The 16235-nt window shown below is 41.4% G+C and overlaps 1 protein-coding gene across 3 annotated transcripts in view; it reads left to right on the top strand.

Annotated features, from left to right (window-relative positions):
• Nucleotides 1-8615: 8615 nt before the first annotated feature.
• TBC1D30 (TBC1 domain family member 30) overlaps nt 8616-16235 on the top strand; it is a 94112-nt gene continuing 86492 nt past the window's right edge. For 2 of the 3 annotated variants that reach the window (XM_088837057.1, XM_088837056.1), the window contains exons 1-2: nt 8616-9312; nt 13801-13965. In XM_088837057.1, the coding sequence (XP_088693183.1) occupies nt 8901-9312; nt 13801-13965 (577 nt within the window). In that variant the 5' untranslated portion in view covers nt 8616-8900. The remainder of the gene's footprint in view (nt 9313-13800; nt 13966-16235) is intronic. The other variant, XM_055395008.2, reaches the window with a different exon arrangement.

Raw genomic sequence — 16235 nt, 5'->3', positions numbered from 1 at the left:
GTACTGGAGTGGCTTGCCATTGCCTTCTAACCATATGTCATAATAGAGTTTAAACAGATCTGGGCAGCCTGCAGAACATCTATCCATCCATTACATTGATGATATCATGCTGATCAGGTAAGATGAACAAGAGGCAAATAACAGGCTGGAATCTTTCATGTGACACAGCTCCTGAGGATTGGAGAGAGACCCTATGAATATAGGGACTTGGCACTCAGTAAAGGATCTTAAGGGTCTAGGGTTGCGTCAGGACGTTGCCTCCAAAGTAAAAACAAATCACTGCTTTTTCCACTTCTTGCTGAAAAAAAAAAGTGTGGCGGGGAGGCACATTGCTTGGTAGGCCTTTTGGTATTCAAACACAACCCATTCTATTTAGGAGTATTGCTCTAGCCCGTATGCAGGGTGACAGGAAACGATACCAGATTTGGGTAGAGGCTGGAGCAGATAGGGCTTCCCAGGTGGCACAGTGGTAAAGAATCCACCTACGGATGCAGGAGATGCAAGAGACGTGGATTCAATCCCTGGTCAGGAAGATCCCCTGGAGTAGGAAATGGCAACCCAGTCCAGTATTCTTGCCTGGAAAATCCCATGGACAGCGGAGCCTGGCAGTCTTCCATTCATGGGGTCATAAAGAGTTGTACATGACTGAGAGGCTGGAGCACACACGCTGGAGCAGAAAAGCACTCTGTAGCAGACAAGGCTGGTAACACAATCTGTGGGGCCCTTTGTTAAAGTAACAGGAAAAAAGTGACACTGAAGATGATAAGATACAAAGATTTTCATTAAGAAATATTGAATCGCTTACAAAATACAATAGGGGTTATAGTGATAGATGAATAAATAACACTAATCTTACAAACTGCAAAATTTGTTTTGGTGGTATAATTTATATAATACAATAAATAATAATACTTTATTAATGTGATATCTTGATTGATGATGTAATTTTTCTGACTTGCTTCCCTACAAATTCATTTCATGGGCCTTCAAAATGTGTATTTTTAACAATGTCATTTTTCAATTGATATAACTAAAAGCAATCTCAGTGGCTCTGAGCAAATACCTGAATTGCAAATAATTTTTGATAATTTTTAATTTTAAGGAGGATATTTCTGCTAATATAACCAATACTGGAGTTTTTAAGGGTACTCTATAGAGTGTATAACAGTGGGAGAAATTTTTGACATTATTTCAAAATACAAATTTTAGCACAGGTAGAGCTAATGACTCTGGAATAATTTTTATAAAAACATTTAATTATTTCTAAAGATCAGTTTTATTTAGATATAAATTTAATTTTAAATGTAAATCATACATTTTTATAATTTTGCAATTGTAAAGTTCTAACTGGTGTAATAGTTACATTGTAATATTTCCTCTGACATTTCCTATGACTTGTGAAGGGTATACAAGAAACCTCAGGTGGCTTCAAGTTTTTATGTAAGTGCCTGTATATGCATTTTACCACTGTACCTTAAATTATAAGAAAAAATTAAAATTTTAAGTTATTTTCATCATTAATAACTCATTTATCCAGAGCTACCTATGAAAATAGTGTTCTTTTCCATCCAGGGCAATGATCTTTTTAAAAAATTAATTAACTATTTTTGGCTGCTGTGGGTCTTTGCTGCTGCATGTGGGCTTTCCCTAGTCACAGCAAGCAGGGGCTACTCTAGTTGTGGTGAGTGGGCTTCTATTTATGGTATGCTGTTTTCTCATTGCAGTGGCCTCTCTTGTGGAACACGGGCTCTAGGCACATGAACTTCAGTAGTTGTGGCTTAGTTGCTCAATGACATGTGGAATCTTCCCTGACCAAGGATTGCCGGGGACCTGTGTCTCCTGCATTGGCAAGCAGATTCTTATCCACTGCACCACCAGGGAAGTCTCCATGCAATGATCTTTAAAATTTAATTTCTATCTAAGCTCGCGGATATTTGATTTGCCACATTGTAGAAGTTTTCAAAACCAGAGACTCTAAACTCTTTGAAGAATTCTAATAATTTTCTGATATGCTTTATTTCAATATCCACATGTGTGCTTTTATTTTGTAGTGATTTACTGACAAAGTGTATTGCCTGAAAGCTGGCAGTTCCTGTCCTGGATCTCAGAGATCTATGCAAACATCGTTGGGGAACAGATGAGCAAGCTCTACCCTTACAGTAGGTCTCAGTATCAGTTTTAAGTAGAAAATCTTCCTTTCCTCCTGCGGCTGGCTGCTGCTTTTCCACTGCTCTCTCCACGGTTGCTGCCACCAGCCTGGGCTCACCTGGGGGCCCTGAGGCTCTCTGGCCTGCCTGGAGACGGGGTATGACAATTTCTTGGTGCTTGGCTACTGCCCGCTTTACCCCCAATCCTGGTTTATCTCCACTGTTCATGCACACCTTCCATTGTCCCATGGGACTTCACTTACAAAACACAAGTTCAAAGAAAATATTTTTAGTAATTTCAAGTTGATGACAACAAAATGTTAAACCAAGCCTGGGGACTTGCTGATAATGCGGATCTGTACAACTGCAGAGGTCATATCCTACAGTCTTTCCTGGTGGCAATTCCAACTCATGGTGCACATAGCCCTTCTGCTTGGGCATACATTCTGGCAGACGCTATGGTACTCCAGGTATCAGTGATGAGAAAAGATGCAATGTGAAGCACACTCCGATAGGAAGATCACAATGCAGAATCCTGGGACTTTGGAGCAAAGTTATGCTACCTATAGAAGGAATTACACATCTTTTGAAAAACAGCTCCTAATGTACTGAAATGGGACTCTGGACCATGAGGCACTAAATGATGATGCTCCCTGAGCTATCCATCACCAGTTGGGTTCTCTAGGATCCTCAAGTCATAGAGTTGGTCAGCATCAGCTGTAGTTCTGCTGCTGTGCTGTGCTTAGTTTCTCAGTCATGTCCAGCTCTTTGCAAGCCCAAGGACTGTAGCCCGCCAGGCTCCTCTATCCATGAGGTTCTCTAGGCAAGAATACTGGAGTGGGTTGCCATGCTGTCCTCCAGCGGCTCTTCCCAAATCAGGGATTGAACCCAGGTCTCCCACATTGCAGGTGGATTCTGTCCCGAGTCACCAGGGAAGCCTCAGCAGTAGTTCTACATAAGGTGAAATGGTACATCTCGAACTAAGCATGAACAAGGGCACAAACGAGTGCATGAAGAGAGTGCAGACTTCCGTATCACTCATTCTGGTTACCCTGTACGCCTGTCTCGGCCCACACCTGTGGGGCTAAAGACCAGCTGAAAGAGGACGAGAAAGCCTGAACTTAATTAAGGAAAAAACAGCTTGGTATATGGGTGGGTGGTGGTTGCGTTACAGCCTCACTTTGGCTTGGCCTTGAATGACAGTGGTGAGAGAAAACCTTTTAATGGGCAGAGCTTTGGGTGGTGCACCTGACCACCCAGTTTATGTAGAAAGTGATCTAAGGTTAGAATATACAGACTCAATGGCAATGATGAATTGCCTCTACAGGCTGTTCATCACCCTGGAAGGAACATGGGAGATTGGAGAAGGGGAGGTCTGGGGTGGAGGCAAAGGGACAGACGTGTAGGAGCAGGCTCAAAGTGTGAAGATCTTTGTATGATGTGTTTACATCCATCAGAAAGCATTCATGTGAGGCACTAAGCAAGGATTTAGACAAAGCAGTTTAGGCAAATGATGTTAGTCGGCCTTTGTCAGTGACTACCTAAGTGCCGGCATAACAAACATCTCATTTTCAAGGAATGTCCCTTGAATATGGGTGAGAGATGAGAGATTCAGTTCCCAGCTGATATACACTGAGCAGTCACATTTTTTTTTTAACTATTGCAGAGGGGAGGTTATAGTATGTCACTTTGAAATATAATAATTTTTAAGCAGTAGTCAAATGAGATCTCCAAAGTTCCTCTAAGCACTCAAATTTTATGACTTAAATGTCTTTCTACTGTCTACTATGATTACTACGTATTTCCCAAGGTGTCTGTCTAAGGCTTGGTGGCTTTTTAAAGTATGAAATCCTCTTTTTACCTCTTATCCCAGCTTTTTGGTTGAAAAATATGACTCTTCATGTATAGTTATTAAATTGAAAACAGAGATTGTATTGCACTCCAAGGATATAAATAAATTGTAATCAGCAATTAATTTTGAGCAAGAGTGAACTTCCATGAGGAGAAGCTGAAACCTGGCAATGACCCTGTACATTTCCCTTGTGACTCAAAAATGAGTAATCCCTGAAGGATTAGAGTAAAAGGTTAACTGCTAGATTCTACAAATCAGCCGTTCCAAGAATCATCATAATTTTCATCATAGCAATTTAGTCTTTATGTGTTTGCACATGCTGAAAAAAATTATCAAGTTATCAAAAATGTTGAGAGTCTTGTTAAGGTAGTTTTAATGACAGGTGAACAGAAGGTTATTGGCAACACTGTGATATAGGTTTGGAAATAATTTAAATGTTCATAGTCTGTATCTTATACCCAGATTTATATAAATTACATTCTATAGATTATAGTAAATTACACTCAACTTTGAGATAGATGCTTCTTAGCTTCTTGTAAATATAATGCAATATTAGACTTTATATCTGGTAAAAATAATTAATATAATTATTTAAATATTAAGACTAAAGTTCCAAACAAATTAAAATGCTGATTATTATTAGTAGCATAGTCAACCATAGTAAATTTAATTTAAGCTATTAATTAGTCATGATCAGTTTGAAATCCTATTCTGTCTAGCCAGTGGTTCTCTCTCATATCCAATTAGTTGACTTCAGACCTTTAGGGAACTCATTGTGGGCCTTTCTATCACTTGGAAAGCAGAAAGGCGGGGTACAAAAATGGCCTGCTTTCATCAACACCTCTTCTAGGATTCTGTTTAATGGAATTCACTTTTTTTAGGAAAGCAGGTAATTGGTTGATCTTTTCTCTAGTTTTTTCATGTTATACATTTGGTTAATTAATTCAACACCTATTTATTGAGTACATACAGTACACTGGCATCTGTTCCAAGTGGTGGCCATACCTCTGAACAGAGGAGACAAAACTGTCTGCTTTCAAGAGCTTATAATTTACTACCAGAAGACAGAGAATAAAATAAATCCATTGATGTTCTAATATGTTGGAAGGTGGTGAGTGCTATGGAAAAAAGAGAACAAAGAGGGAGAAGAAGGGAATACTGAGGGGTAGAGAGCTGAAATTTTAAATGGGGCAGTTAGGAAGGATTCACGGAGAAGACAGTATTTAAACAGACCTGACCTGGTGAGAGAAGAGTCATGTGGATATCTGGGCCAAGATCATTCCAACAAGAGCAATGAGCTTGAATCTACTTTCCTTGTTAGTTTTTATTTTGCCAGTTTTCTCTCCTCAGGAACAGGAGATGATTTTGAAGTTCTGATTAATTTAGAAATGTTGACTGTCAATGACATACTGTGTTCCTGGCCTCTTTCACCACCCCCTTCAGCCCACTTTGAGTTTCTTTATAAGTCCTGATAGTGATACCCCGGATGTGCATTGTGCTGAAGACTAGTAGTTATCACTTCTCTTACTAGGTGGAGATAAAGAGAAAGGGCTGGCAAATCAGTTAAGAAAAGAAATTCAATTTCAGTGTTTCTCTTTGCTTAAGTCTTGCTTGTTGCAATGTTCGACACCTGAAGGAACAATTTTAGGACTCAAATGCCATGCTGGAGACAACAGGAAAAAAAAAACCCTCAAAAAACAAAAACAACAACAAAATAACAAATAATTCCATTCCTTCTATTGCCTACATTTAAAGTTAAATGGATATAGTAGTAGTTAATACAGTTACAAAACCAAAAAATACTATTTCTAGTGTAATTTTAAATTCTAGATACATTAAAGTTATAAAACTTCTGCTTTCCTTATAATTAACTCCAGTTTCTAAAAGAGTATTATTGCTCTCACTCTTTACATATATTTTGGTGGCAGTGCCAAAGAACATTGGGTTTCTACAGGCTCTATTATGCAAGTGCCTTGTAAAAAGTGTACTGAACAAACATGAAACACAACCACTGTTTACCAGGTACGTTGTTGTTCCTTTAAAAAATATGCAAGTATTTAACAGCATTAGTTCAGTTCAGTTGCTCAGTTGTGTCCAACTCTTTGCGACCCCATGGACTGCAGCATTCCAGGCCTCACTGTCCATCACCAACTCCTGGAGCTTGCTCACACCCCTGTCCATTAAGTCAGTGATGCCATCCAACCATCTCATCCTCTGTCATCCGCTTCTCCCTCCTTCAATCTTTCCCAGCATCAGGGTCTTTTCCAATGAGTTGGTTCTTCACATCAGGTGGCCAAAGTGTTGGAGTTTCAGCTTCAGCATCAGTTCTTCCAATGAATATTCAGGACTGATTTTCTTTAGGATGGACTGGTTGGATCTCTCTGCAGTCCAAGGGACTCTCAAGAGTCTTCTCCAACACCACAGTTCAAAAGCATCAATTCTTCGTCTCTCAGCTTTCTTTATAGTCCAATTCTCACATCCATACATGACTACTGGAAAAACCATAGCTTTGACTAGATGAAACTTTGAGGGCAAAGTAATGTCTGCTTTTTAATATGCCGTCTAGTTTGGCCATAGTTTTTCTTCTAAGGAGTAAGCGTCTTTTAATTTCATGGCTGCAGTCACCATCTTCAGTGAGCCCAAGACAATAAAGTCTGCCACTGTTTCCATTGTTTCCCCATCTATTTGCCATGAAGTGAGGGAACTGGATACCATGATCTTAGTTTTCTGAATGTTGAGTTTTAAGTCAACTTTTTCACTCTCCGCTTTGACTTTCATCAAGAGGCACTTTAGTTCTTTGCTTTCTGCCATAAGGGTGGTGTCATCTGCATGCTGCTGCTGCTGCTGCTAAGTCACTTCAGTCGTGTCCGACTCTGTGTGACCCCATAGATGGAAGCCCACCAGGCTCCCCCGTCCCTGGGATTCTCCAGGCAAGAACACTGGAGTGGGTTGCCATTTCCTTCTCCAATGTGCGAAAGTGAAAAGTGAAAGTGAAATCGCTCAGTCGTGTCCGACCCTTAGCGACCCCACGGACTGCAGCCTACCAGGCTCCTCCATCCATGGGATTTTCTAGGCAATAGTACTGGAGTGGCTTGCCATTGCCTTCTCCGCATATCTGAGGTAATATAGCAGCATTAGGAGATAGACAAAAAATACATATCCATAATGAAATATGTATTCATCCATAATGAAAGCCAGACACTTTAAGTTTTAAGGAAAATTAACTCGACTCTGTGAATGGCCAGTTATTCAGCATCTCTGTGCTTCAGCTCTCTCATCTGAAAAGTGAGGGGAAAAACAAATAGTTCTTACCCTTATAACTATATGGTAACATATATGAACTAGTCTTACTGTGGTGATCATTTTGCAACATGTACATATGTCAAATCATTATTTTGTATCCCTGAAACTAGCATAATGTTATATGTCAAGCTGGTGGTCCAATAGTGAAGATTCTGGGCTTCCAAAGCAGGCAGTGAGGGTTTGATCTCTGTTCAGGGAACTAAGATCCCGCATGCTGCCCTGTGCGGGCTCCCCATCCCCCAAAATGTGCTTACTTCTTAATTGGGTTAAAGTGAGAATTAAATGGGATGATTCATGCAAAGAATGCAGAACAGTCCCTGGCATAGGAAAACATTGACAATCATTAATAATTCACAAAAATATCTACAGTGGAGGGGCATCCAATTCTTCCATTGAGGTCTAGGGTATCATGTAAACTTTTTATTTTACTGATAGAATCAGCTGTGTCAATGTATTAGTTTTGTCTTCTGATAACATTTATTAAATCCCCATTCTGTTAGGTCCTGTGCCAGAGATTTAGTTGATCTTAATCTAGGTGAAAGAATCTTTTTTAATCTTAATTCTTTCACCGAAGGAAAAAAGTTTACTGCGTTATTAAATCTCAGTTCAGTTCAGTCGCTCAGTCGTGTCCGACTCTCCGCGACCCCATGAATCACAGCACGCCAGGCCTCCCTGTCCATCACCAACTTCCGGAGTTCATTCAAACTGATGTCCACAGAGTCGGTGATGCCATCCAGCCATCTCATTCTCCGTCGTCCCCTTCTCCTCCCGCCCCCAACCCTTCCCAGCATCAGAGACTTTTCCAGTGAGTCAACTCGTCGCATGAGGTGGCCAAAGTATTGCAGTTTCAGCTTTAGCATCAGTCCTTCCAATGAATACCCAGGATTGATCTCCTTTAGAATGGACTGGTTGGATCTCCTTGCAGTCCAAGGGACTCTCAAGAGTCTTCTCCAACACCACAGTTCAAAAGCATCAATTCTTCGGCTCAAGTACATGCCAAATCTTCGGAAAGGTTAGTGTCAGAATCTAAACGAAGAAACGCCTTTGTGCAGTGCTTAGACGCTCAGTTGTGTCCGACTCAGGTGGGAAGGTGAGAAGGGCTGGCTTTGAGATGCAGTATGTGAAGGAGGGAGCTCTCAGCCTCGGCCTATTGTTGGGTGTTTGGAACCCTCCCAGGCACCTTTTCCTACTGGTGGCTGAATAGGATGCAAGAGTTGCCCTCTTTTTGAGTTAATCACTTACACGCAAGTGAAGGCGGCAGCAGCCAGGGCGCCCTTCCCCCTCCTGGCGAAGGGCTTCATCCTGATACGTTCTGGCCACATCCTGCTCCTTGGCTCTCTTAAGACTGTGCTCCCGGGCTCAGGCGGGCCTCACCTGCGGCAGGTGAACCCAGGCAGGGCCGCCGCCCCCTCCTCCCCGCCCGGGGCCTAGGAGCTGCGGCGCGGGTTCCGGCCCCTGGGAGGTCGGGCACCGGGGGATCCGGAGCCCGCTGGCGCCGCGCCCGGCCCAGGACACCGGCTGCGGGGCCGAGGCCGCGCCTCCTCCCGGAACTGGCCGGCTCGGCACGCGGGAGGAGCGGCGGGAGCGGGGCCGGGGCCATGGAGGTCCTGCCCGCCGGCGGGGGCCGGACGGGGCTCCCGCAGCCCGGGGCGAGGCCGGAGGACTCGGGGCGCGGAGCTTCCCCGTCGGAGCGGGCGCGGAGCTCCCGGGGCTCCCGGGAGGGCGAGGAGGACCCGGAGTCCGGCGAGCCACGGGGCAGCCGCACGGCGTCCCTGGTGAGCGGGCTGCTCACCGAGCTGTACAGCTGCACGGAGGAGGAGGAGACGGTCGGCGGGGCCCGGGCGCCCCGGGGCCGCCAGCGGCGCCGAGACAGCCTCGACAGCTCCACCGAGGCCTCCGGCTCCGACGTGTTCCTGGGCGGCCGCGGCGGCGCCGGCGACTCCCGCGTGCTGCAGGAGCTGCAGGAGCGGCCGAGCCCGCGGCACCAGATGCAGTACCTGCGGCGGAAAGGTGAGGGCCGGGGCGGGTGGGGTGTCCGGGGAGCGTCCCGGTGAGAGCCCCCTCCAGCGCTGCCGGCGCGCACCTGTGCTGATGGGCAGAGCGCCCGGAGGTACTATGTTTAGGGCGTCTCCTTTGATCTGTCGCGGCTGTCCACAGTGGCAGGGATTCATAACTAGTCTTAGTTCTTACGTCCCCCCAATTCCCCCTCGAGTTGGCGAGTGAAGCTCCACTTGTTGGAATGGTAGCCACGGGTCTCCCCCACTCCCCGACCCCTTCCCTATGCTCCTTGTGTTTGCAGAGGCCGGAGGCGAGAGGCAGTCCAGGTTCTAATTTCACCAGAACAGCTGTTAAGATGGGTTTGGAGTTTCTGATTTATCCATCTGAAATTATCTAGAGGGGCCCCAGGCGGAATAGAGGCGACTCTCGGGGCTGGTTTAAGAAGAAAAAAAAAAGCAATCACTTTTTTTTTTTAAATCCGCCTTCTTTGGCTACATCCTTGGATAGTATTTAGTGAGGCAGAATAATTCAATAATGCAATTTCTAAGCAGAACGTGTGAAATCCATTTCTTAGAACGCCTGATTTCAAGAAGCTCACTAGATGGATTTTTTTTCCCCCTTGGGTGGCGGGTTAGTGGAGGGCCCTAGAGCGTTGTAGTTATCATAACATTTAACTGCTGGAACCTTCAGTTGAAGAGGTCGATCAGGAAATTGCCTTGACTTTTGGGGGCAGAGGTTAATTTGGTGTTTCTTTTGTTATCAGACTTTGATGCTGCTGTCCTGGCCTAATTGAGATATTTTTCCCCCCTCAACTTGCCTTTCAGGCACTTACACTTACTTAAAATTATCTTTTTGTATATACAGTCCTCAGTTTACAAAATGAAGTGAGGTGTGGAAAACAAATGCTAAGCTATCATAACATTTCTTGAATTAATGTCCTTGTGCTAAATTACCAGGAAAGGGAGGAACAAGAATACTATGGAGTGGTCTCTTGTCTCCTGTTTGTAAGGTCAGTCTAACTGGTACCAGACGGGAAAAGAAACTAGAAATGGAGTAAATCTGTCTGCTTTCTGAAATCTGTGTAAACAGCTTTCAGCTTCCTCTTTTGGCTTCCCCTGAAGATTTTTTTTCCCCCAGCTGATTGTTATAAATGGCTTCCACCTTCCTCCCCCTGCCTGAGACTATAGCTGGAGTCATGCCATTTAATTTTATACAATTATTTGGCTGTTCTCAGAGTGTCTGTTTATGCCAAGAAGTTCCGCAGGGCAATAGTTCTTTCAGAATCCAGCAGAATCAGTTTTGAAGAATTATGATTTGGCTTTTCGTTTTTTTCACAAGGTTATTCACTTTTCATTACTGAGAGAATTTTGTGGATTAGTAATTTCCTTTTGAAAGAGGAAATTTGGCAAGCTAAAGTTTAAGGAAGAGGTCACAGCTTTGGAAATACAGATCACAATGGGTGACCACTCTCCTAATCATTCCTAAGACCTATAAGAACCAGTTTTGCCCAAGTCTCAGTCTTAAGCTGCCTGCTAATCTCTTCTTTTTTTGTAGTCGACTCTATGAGGAAGTGGCAACCCACTCCAGTATTCTTGCCTGGAGAATCCCAGGGACAAAGGAGCCTGGTGGGCTGCCGTCTGTGGGTCGCACAGAGTCGGACATGACTGAAGCGACTTAGCAGCAGTAGCAGCAGCTATGAGGAAGAGCATGATGCCATATTATGACAGTCCTACACACACACACAGATAGACACCTTTTATCAATAATCATCATCAGCATACTAAGAATGAAGAATCAAGTGATGGAAACTGCTGTCTGCTAAAATAATTTTACATTTTATTAGGTTATTTGATTTTTTTCAGGATCAAAAAATATCCTTCCTGACATAAAACAGTGAAGACTGTCTTATAAAGTAGATACCCTGTGTGTTAATTCTCATTTCCCCCTGTTAGGGATTTTGCTGTAGCACCTATTTAGATATTTAGCATGTGTGGGTCATTTATTTATGTGAGGCACCATAATGGTTTCTCCGGAAATCCAGGTGCTCTTCTCAGTGTTTTCATTAAGGGCGTGAACTTTGGAGTCGGCTTGAGTTAACATCCTGCCGCTCGCTGTTCCTTACTAGCAAGCTCTTTAGCCTCTCTGAGTCTCATTTTCCTTACCTACAAATAGGGATAATAATGCTACTGCTACATAAGTCAGTCAGAGAAAGACAAATATATAGTATCACTTACATGTGGAATCTAACAAATAATACAAATGAATTTATTTACAAAATAGCAACAGGCTCACAGACATAGAAAATAAATTTATGATTATCAAAAGGGAAAGCCAGGGGGAATGGATAAATTAGCAGTATGGGATTAACAGATGCACACTTCTATATATAAAATAGATAAGCAACAAAGATTTACTATATAGCACAGGGAACTATACCTTATAATAACTTATAGTGGAAAAGAATCTAAAAAAAAATGGATCACTTTGCTGTATATCTTAATCTAATACAAATATTGTAAAACAACTAGATGTCAACAAAAGAAAATACTGCTGCTTTATAGCGTGGAAGTGAGACTTATGTAAGTTAATGTGTATGAAGTGCTCAATAAATGTTCAGTTCAGCAGTCGCTTAGTTGTGTCTGACTCTTTGTGACCCCATGAACGGCAGCACGCCAGGCTTCCCTGTCTATTACCAACTCCTGGAGCTTGCACAAACTCATGTCCATCAAGTTGATGATGCTTTATTTATTATTATATACACTGGAGTTCCTTAAAGAGGAGATGATGATCATTGATGATGCTCACTGATGATGATCAGTTGATGATCTCTTCAGTTTTCCTCATTTATTTAACACTGTGTTAGGAGCTATGACTGATGCTGTGGGACATATAAAGGAGACCGTATTTCTATCTTCCGGATATTTATATACCAGCAGCCGTTGCTGTAAAAGACATTTTCAAATTCAATTATGACGATTTTTCCTTTAGTGGACCGTGCATATTATTAAAAAAATATCATAGAGCTGTAGGTACCTTAAGAGTTACTAAAAATGACTCTTGTGGAAGGAAAGTGTAATTTAAATGCAAGATGGTGATATTCCTACCTCTTTTGTTTCTAGAAGGAGCTACTTTAAACATTCAAATTTGCTCTATTTGAAGGAATATAGATTTAAAGAGTCTCTGGTGTTTTCCTGTTGCTTGCTTCCATATTTAATTGTCCTCAGAACCCAAATATTTTCAATTAACCTAAATGTGTTCTTACTTCTCATTATATCTCACATTTGAACTCAAGGTGAGAGAAGTAATGAGCTTTTGTTCTCTTCTTCATAGCAGTTCCTTATTCTTACTTTATTGCTCTTTATATTAATGTTTATAAACGCTATTCACGTTTGTTTCCCAGAATAATCTTGTATAATTTGAGACCTGGAGCACTGCCTTGTCTAAGATCAGGCAAATAGTTGATTAATTCAAAGGCAGTTCTTTTTAACTCAGGGTCAAATGCATTTTTCATAATGAGGTCAGCTGAGTATGACAGCTGTTAAAGCAAATACCCCCCTCTGTTACTCAGACCCCCAAAGTTCACTTCCTTTGATCTCTGGAATATTTTCCTTACTTTTGAACATTTCTTTTGTTCTCTCTGATCCTCTCCAGTTTCTCTAAATCTCTTTCAGAATGAGTGGGTCCAAACCGCACACAGGACCTCTAATGAGGGCCTCGCCAATGCCACGCCAAGTAGAAGGCTTTGCTTGCCTGGCAGGTCACAGTATGGTGACTAATGATAACATTAAGTATGATTAACAAAACTCCCAAATTGTAATGATTACTCACGTAAATGTTGTGATTGTTTCTGATTCTCAAGTCTTTTTTCTTTCATAGAAAAACTGATGTTGAGAGTATTAGTTTTATGGATGTGAACTATCTTTTATTTATCTGATTGAAGGAAATATATTTTCTACCGTATTTGGAGGTGAAGTATTGTCCCAATAGTCAAGCTATTGGAAGACAGTATTTGAAACAAAATGGTCGTCACTGCATGTATCTACATTAGAAAATGTAGTATTACCTACTTTTAACTGATCATTTACAAAACTGAGTACTTTAAAAAGTTATTAGCTGTTAGGTTTATCATTGATTTAACAGATTAAAAAATTATCTTTTCTTGCAAATTTACTGTCTGAGCACTTTAATGATACAGTTTTGAGTCAATGAAACATAAATTTGCACTCAGAGCTGGATATCTTAAGATTCTTTGCTTACATGTTACAGGTAGCCTCAAGAATAAAATTTATTTTACAGTATTTGCATGGACAGGGCAGGAAATATATGAGTGACTTATTTCATCAGAATCTCTGAGCTGAGTAAGTGTATGTAATCCTGGGTGAAAATTCAGGATTACTTGGCTTAAAGGATGTTCCAGAAATTTATCTGATGATCAGTATCATATTGGAATTTGTATTCCTGTCAGAGTATTTATTGTTCTATTTTCCTTTTTGCTGATAGACACGAATGAACTGGAGACGATCCTTCAAGAACTAAAGTACAGGATTGGCATTCAGTCAGCAAAGTTACTTCGGCAGCTGAAGCAGAAAGATAGGCTTGTGCACAAAGTACAGAGAAACTGTGACATTGTGACCGCGTGCCTGCAGGCTGTGTCTCAGAAGAGAAGTAAGTGTGGAGTGGGGTTAGCCCTTTTACCATGTGAGACTGGAGTGTTAGTGAAGCTACATCAGTAGTCATGATATTTTTGAATATTTATATTGAGAAATTTCAAACGGAAGCCTATCCCTTCAAGAACAATGAACAACTCAGACAGTTTCCTATATTTTTCAGTTAAAGTGTGTATTATTGGTTTGACCCAAAAGTTCGCTTGGGTTTTCCATAAGATAGAATGGGAAAACCTGAATGAACTTTTGGGCCAATCCAATACATATCTGATGTTACAGACTTAGTTTTATTATTCCAAATTTGAAGTAGTAGTCCACTTTGAAAATGGTTATTTTTGCCTAATGCTAAATAATGTCTGAAATCTTTATTTTTAAAACAGCAGCAAAGAGACACAACCTAGAAGTCATGTCTCTGCTTCCTTATGCTGCTGCTGCTGCTAAGTCACTTCAGTCGTGTCCGACTCTGTGTGACCCCATAGACGGAAGCCCATCAGGCTCCCGGTCCCTGGAATTCTCGAGGCAAGAACACTGGAGTGGGTTGCCATTTCCTTCTCCAATGTGTGAAAGTGAAAAATGAAAGTGAAGTCACTCAGTCGTGTCCGACTCTTAGCGACCCCATGGACTGCAGCCTACCAGGCTCCTCCATCCATGGGATTTTTCAGGCAAGAGTACTGGAGTGGCTTGCCATTGCCTTCTCCGTCCTTATGCTGAGCGTTGTTCTAATAAGTGAATTAAGCAGTTGACTTAAAAGAAGGAGACTCTTGTCTCCAGGATCTTATAACTTACTCTGAAATCTGAAAAGGATAAAATATTTTAAAAATTAAATTGTCTCAGGGGGTTACTCCCTTCAAAACCAAGAATACATGGTTTGTTAAAAACAAAGTGTTTAATTACTAATCCATGTTAGATACTAGATATAAAAGCTTATGAATCGATTTTTTAAATTCTCCAAGCAAGAGTTTTGTGTTTTATTCTGCTAATATTTCCCCATTTTTGTTTTGTATTTTTTATTAACATGCAGCACGGCAGAACAGTATGTTCAGGTATGGTAACTGTAGGCGCAGTGATGTGTTTTAATGGAATGCAGCTTTTCAGGTGCATGTGAAAGTTGCCGTTTTTGTTCCTTTACCTTCTCACATTTTGTGTGTAAAGTGACACTTCCTAGTTTTTTTTTTTTAATTCTAAATTAAGATGTGTCTATTTGTGTAACACAAGTTTCAGGGCTTGATTAGCTTCAGATAATATAATGGCTTAAATTACATTCTTATGTCTATTATTTAAAAAAAATACTGTTTGCTTCCTCTCTTCTTATTGTATCACTGTTATCCCAAAATTATTATTCATGGTGTTTACTGAAGAAGGTTTTGGCCTAATTAAACAGAATACTGCTTTATTATTATAATGATGTAATACTCCGTACAAGAAGCAAAAATGTAATTCCATAGAGGGTTTTCTCCAGAGCTAGGTACTTGTCTGAAATCGTTGGAGAAGGAGGGTAGAGATACAGAAATATACATGTACATACATAGACGTATACTGTATAGTACGTATCTATCTGTATATACATGTGTATATACAAGAAGTTGTCATGTGTTTGTAAGTATTTGATATTTTTCCATGGATTCTGGTTGAGTCACTGGTATTCAGTAAAAATAGTATTATTTTCCCTTTTAATGGTGAAATGTTTTGATCTTGATTTTTCTCTTTTCAACTATTGTTTTCATCTTCCCATTAGTATTGTTTGTTCCAGAAGTTAAAAACCCAGAGTGGTAAATGCATGGATTTGGATGTGTGGGAAAGTGTAAGTGGGCGATGGAGCCAGTGTTAGGAGAGAAAGGAAGGTCAGGTCAGCACAGTATCACGGGTTGGTAATTACCAGGGACTGATCATGAAGCTCAACATTCAGAAAACAAAGATCATGGCATCTGATCCCATCATTTCATGGGAAATAGTTGGGGAAACAGTGTCAGACTTTATTTTTTGGGACTCCAAAATCACTGCAGATGCTGATTGCAGCCATGAAATTAAAAGACGCTTACTCCTTGGAAGGAAAGTTATGACCAACCTAGATAGTATATTAAAAAGCAGAGACATTACTTTGCCAACAAAGGTCCATCTAGTCAAGGCTATGGTTTTTCCTGTGGTCATGATGTGAGAGTTGGACTGTGAAGAAAGCTGAGCACCGAAGAATTAATGCTTTTGAACTGTGGTGCTGGAGAAGACTCTTGAGAGTCCCTTGGACTGCAAGGAGATCCAACCAGTCCATCCTAA

This window comes from Moschus berezovskii, chromosome 6 (genome assembly GCF_049115385.1).
Source record: "Moschus berezovskii isolate FMDL1 chromosome 6, NW_MosBer_1.0, whole genome shotgun sequence".
In the NCBI taxonomy this organism is placed as follows: domain Eukaryota; kingdom Metazoa; phylum Chordata; class Mammalia; order Artiodactyla; family Moschidae; genus Moschus; species Moschus berezovskii.
Note: the sequence above shows the minus strand (reverse complement) of the source record. Positions and strands in the feature narration are given on the sequence as shown.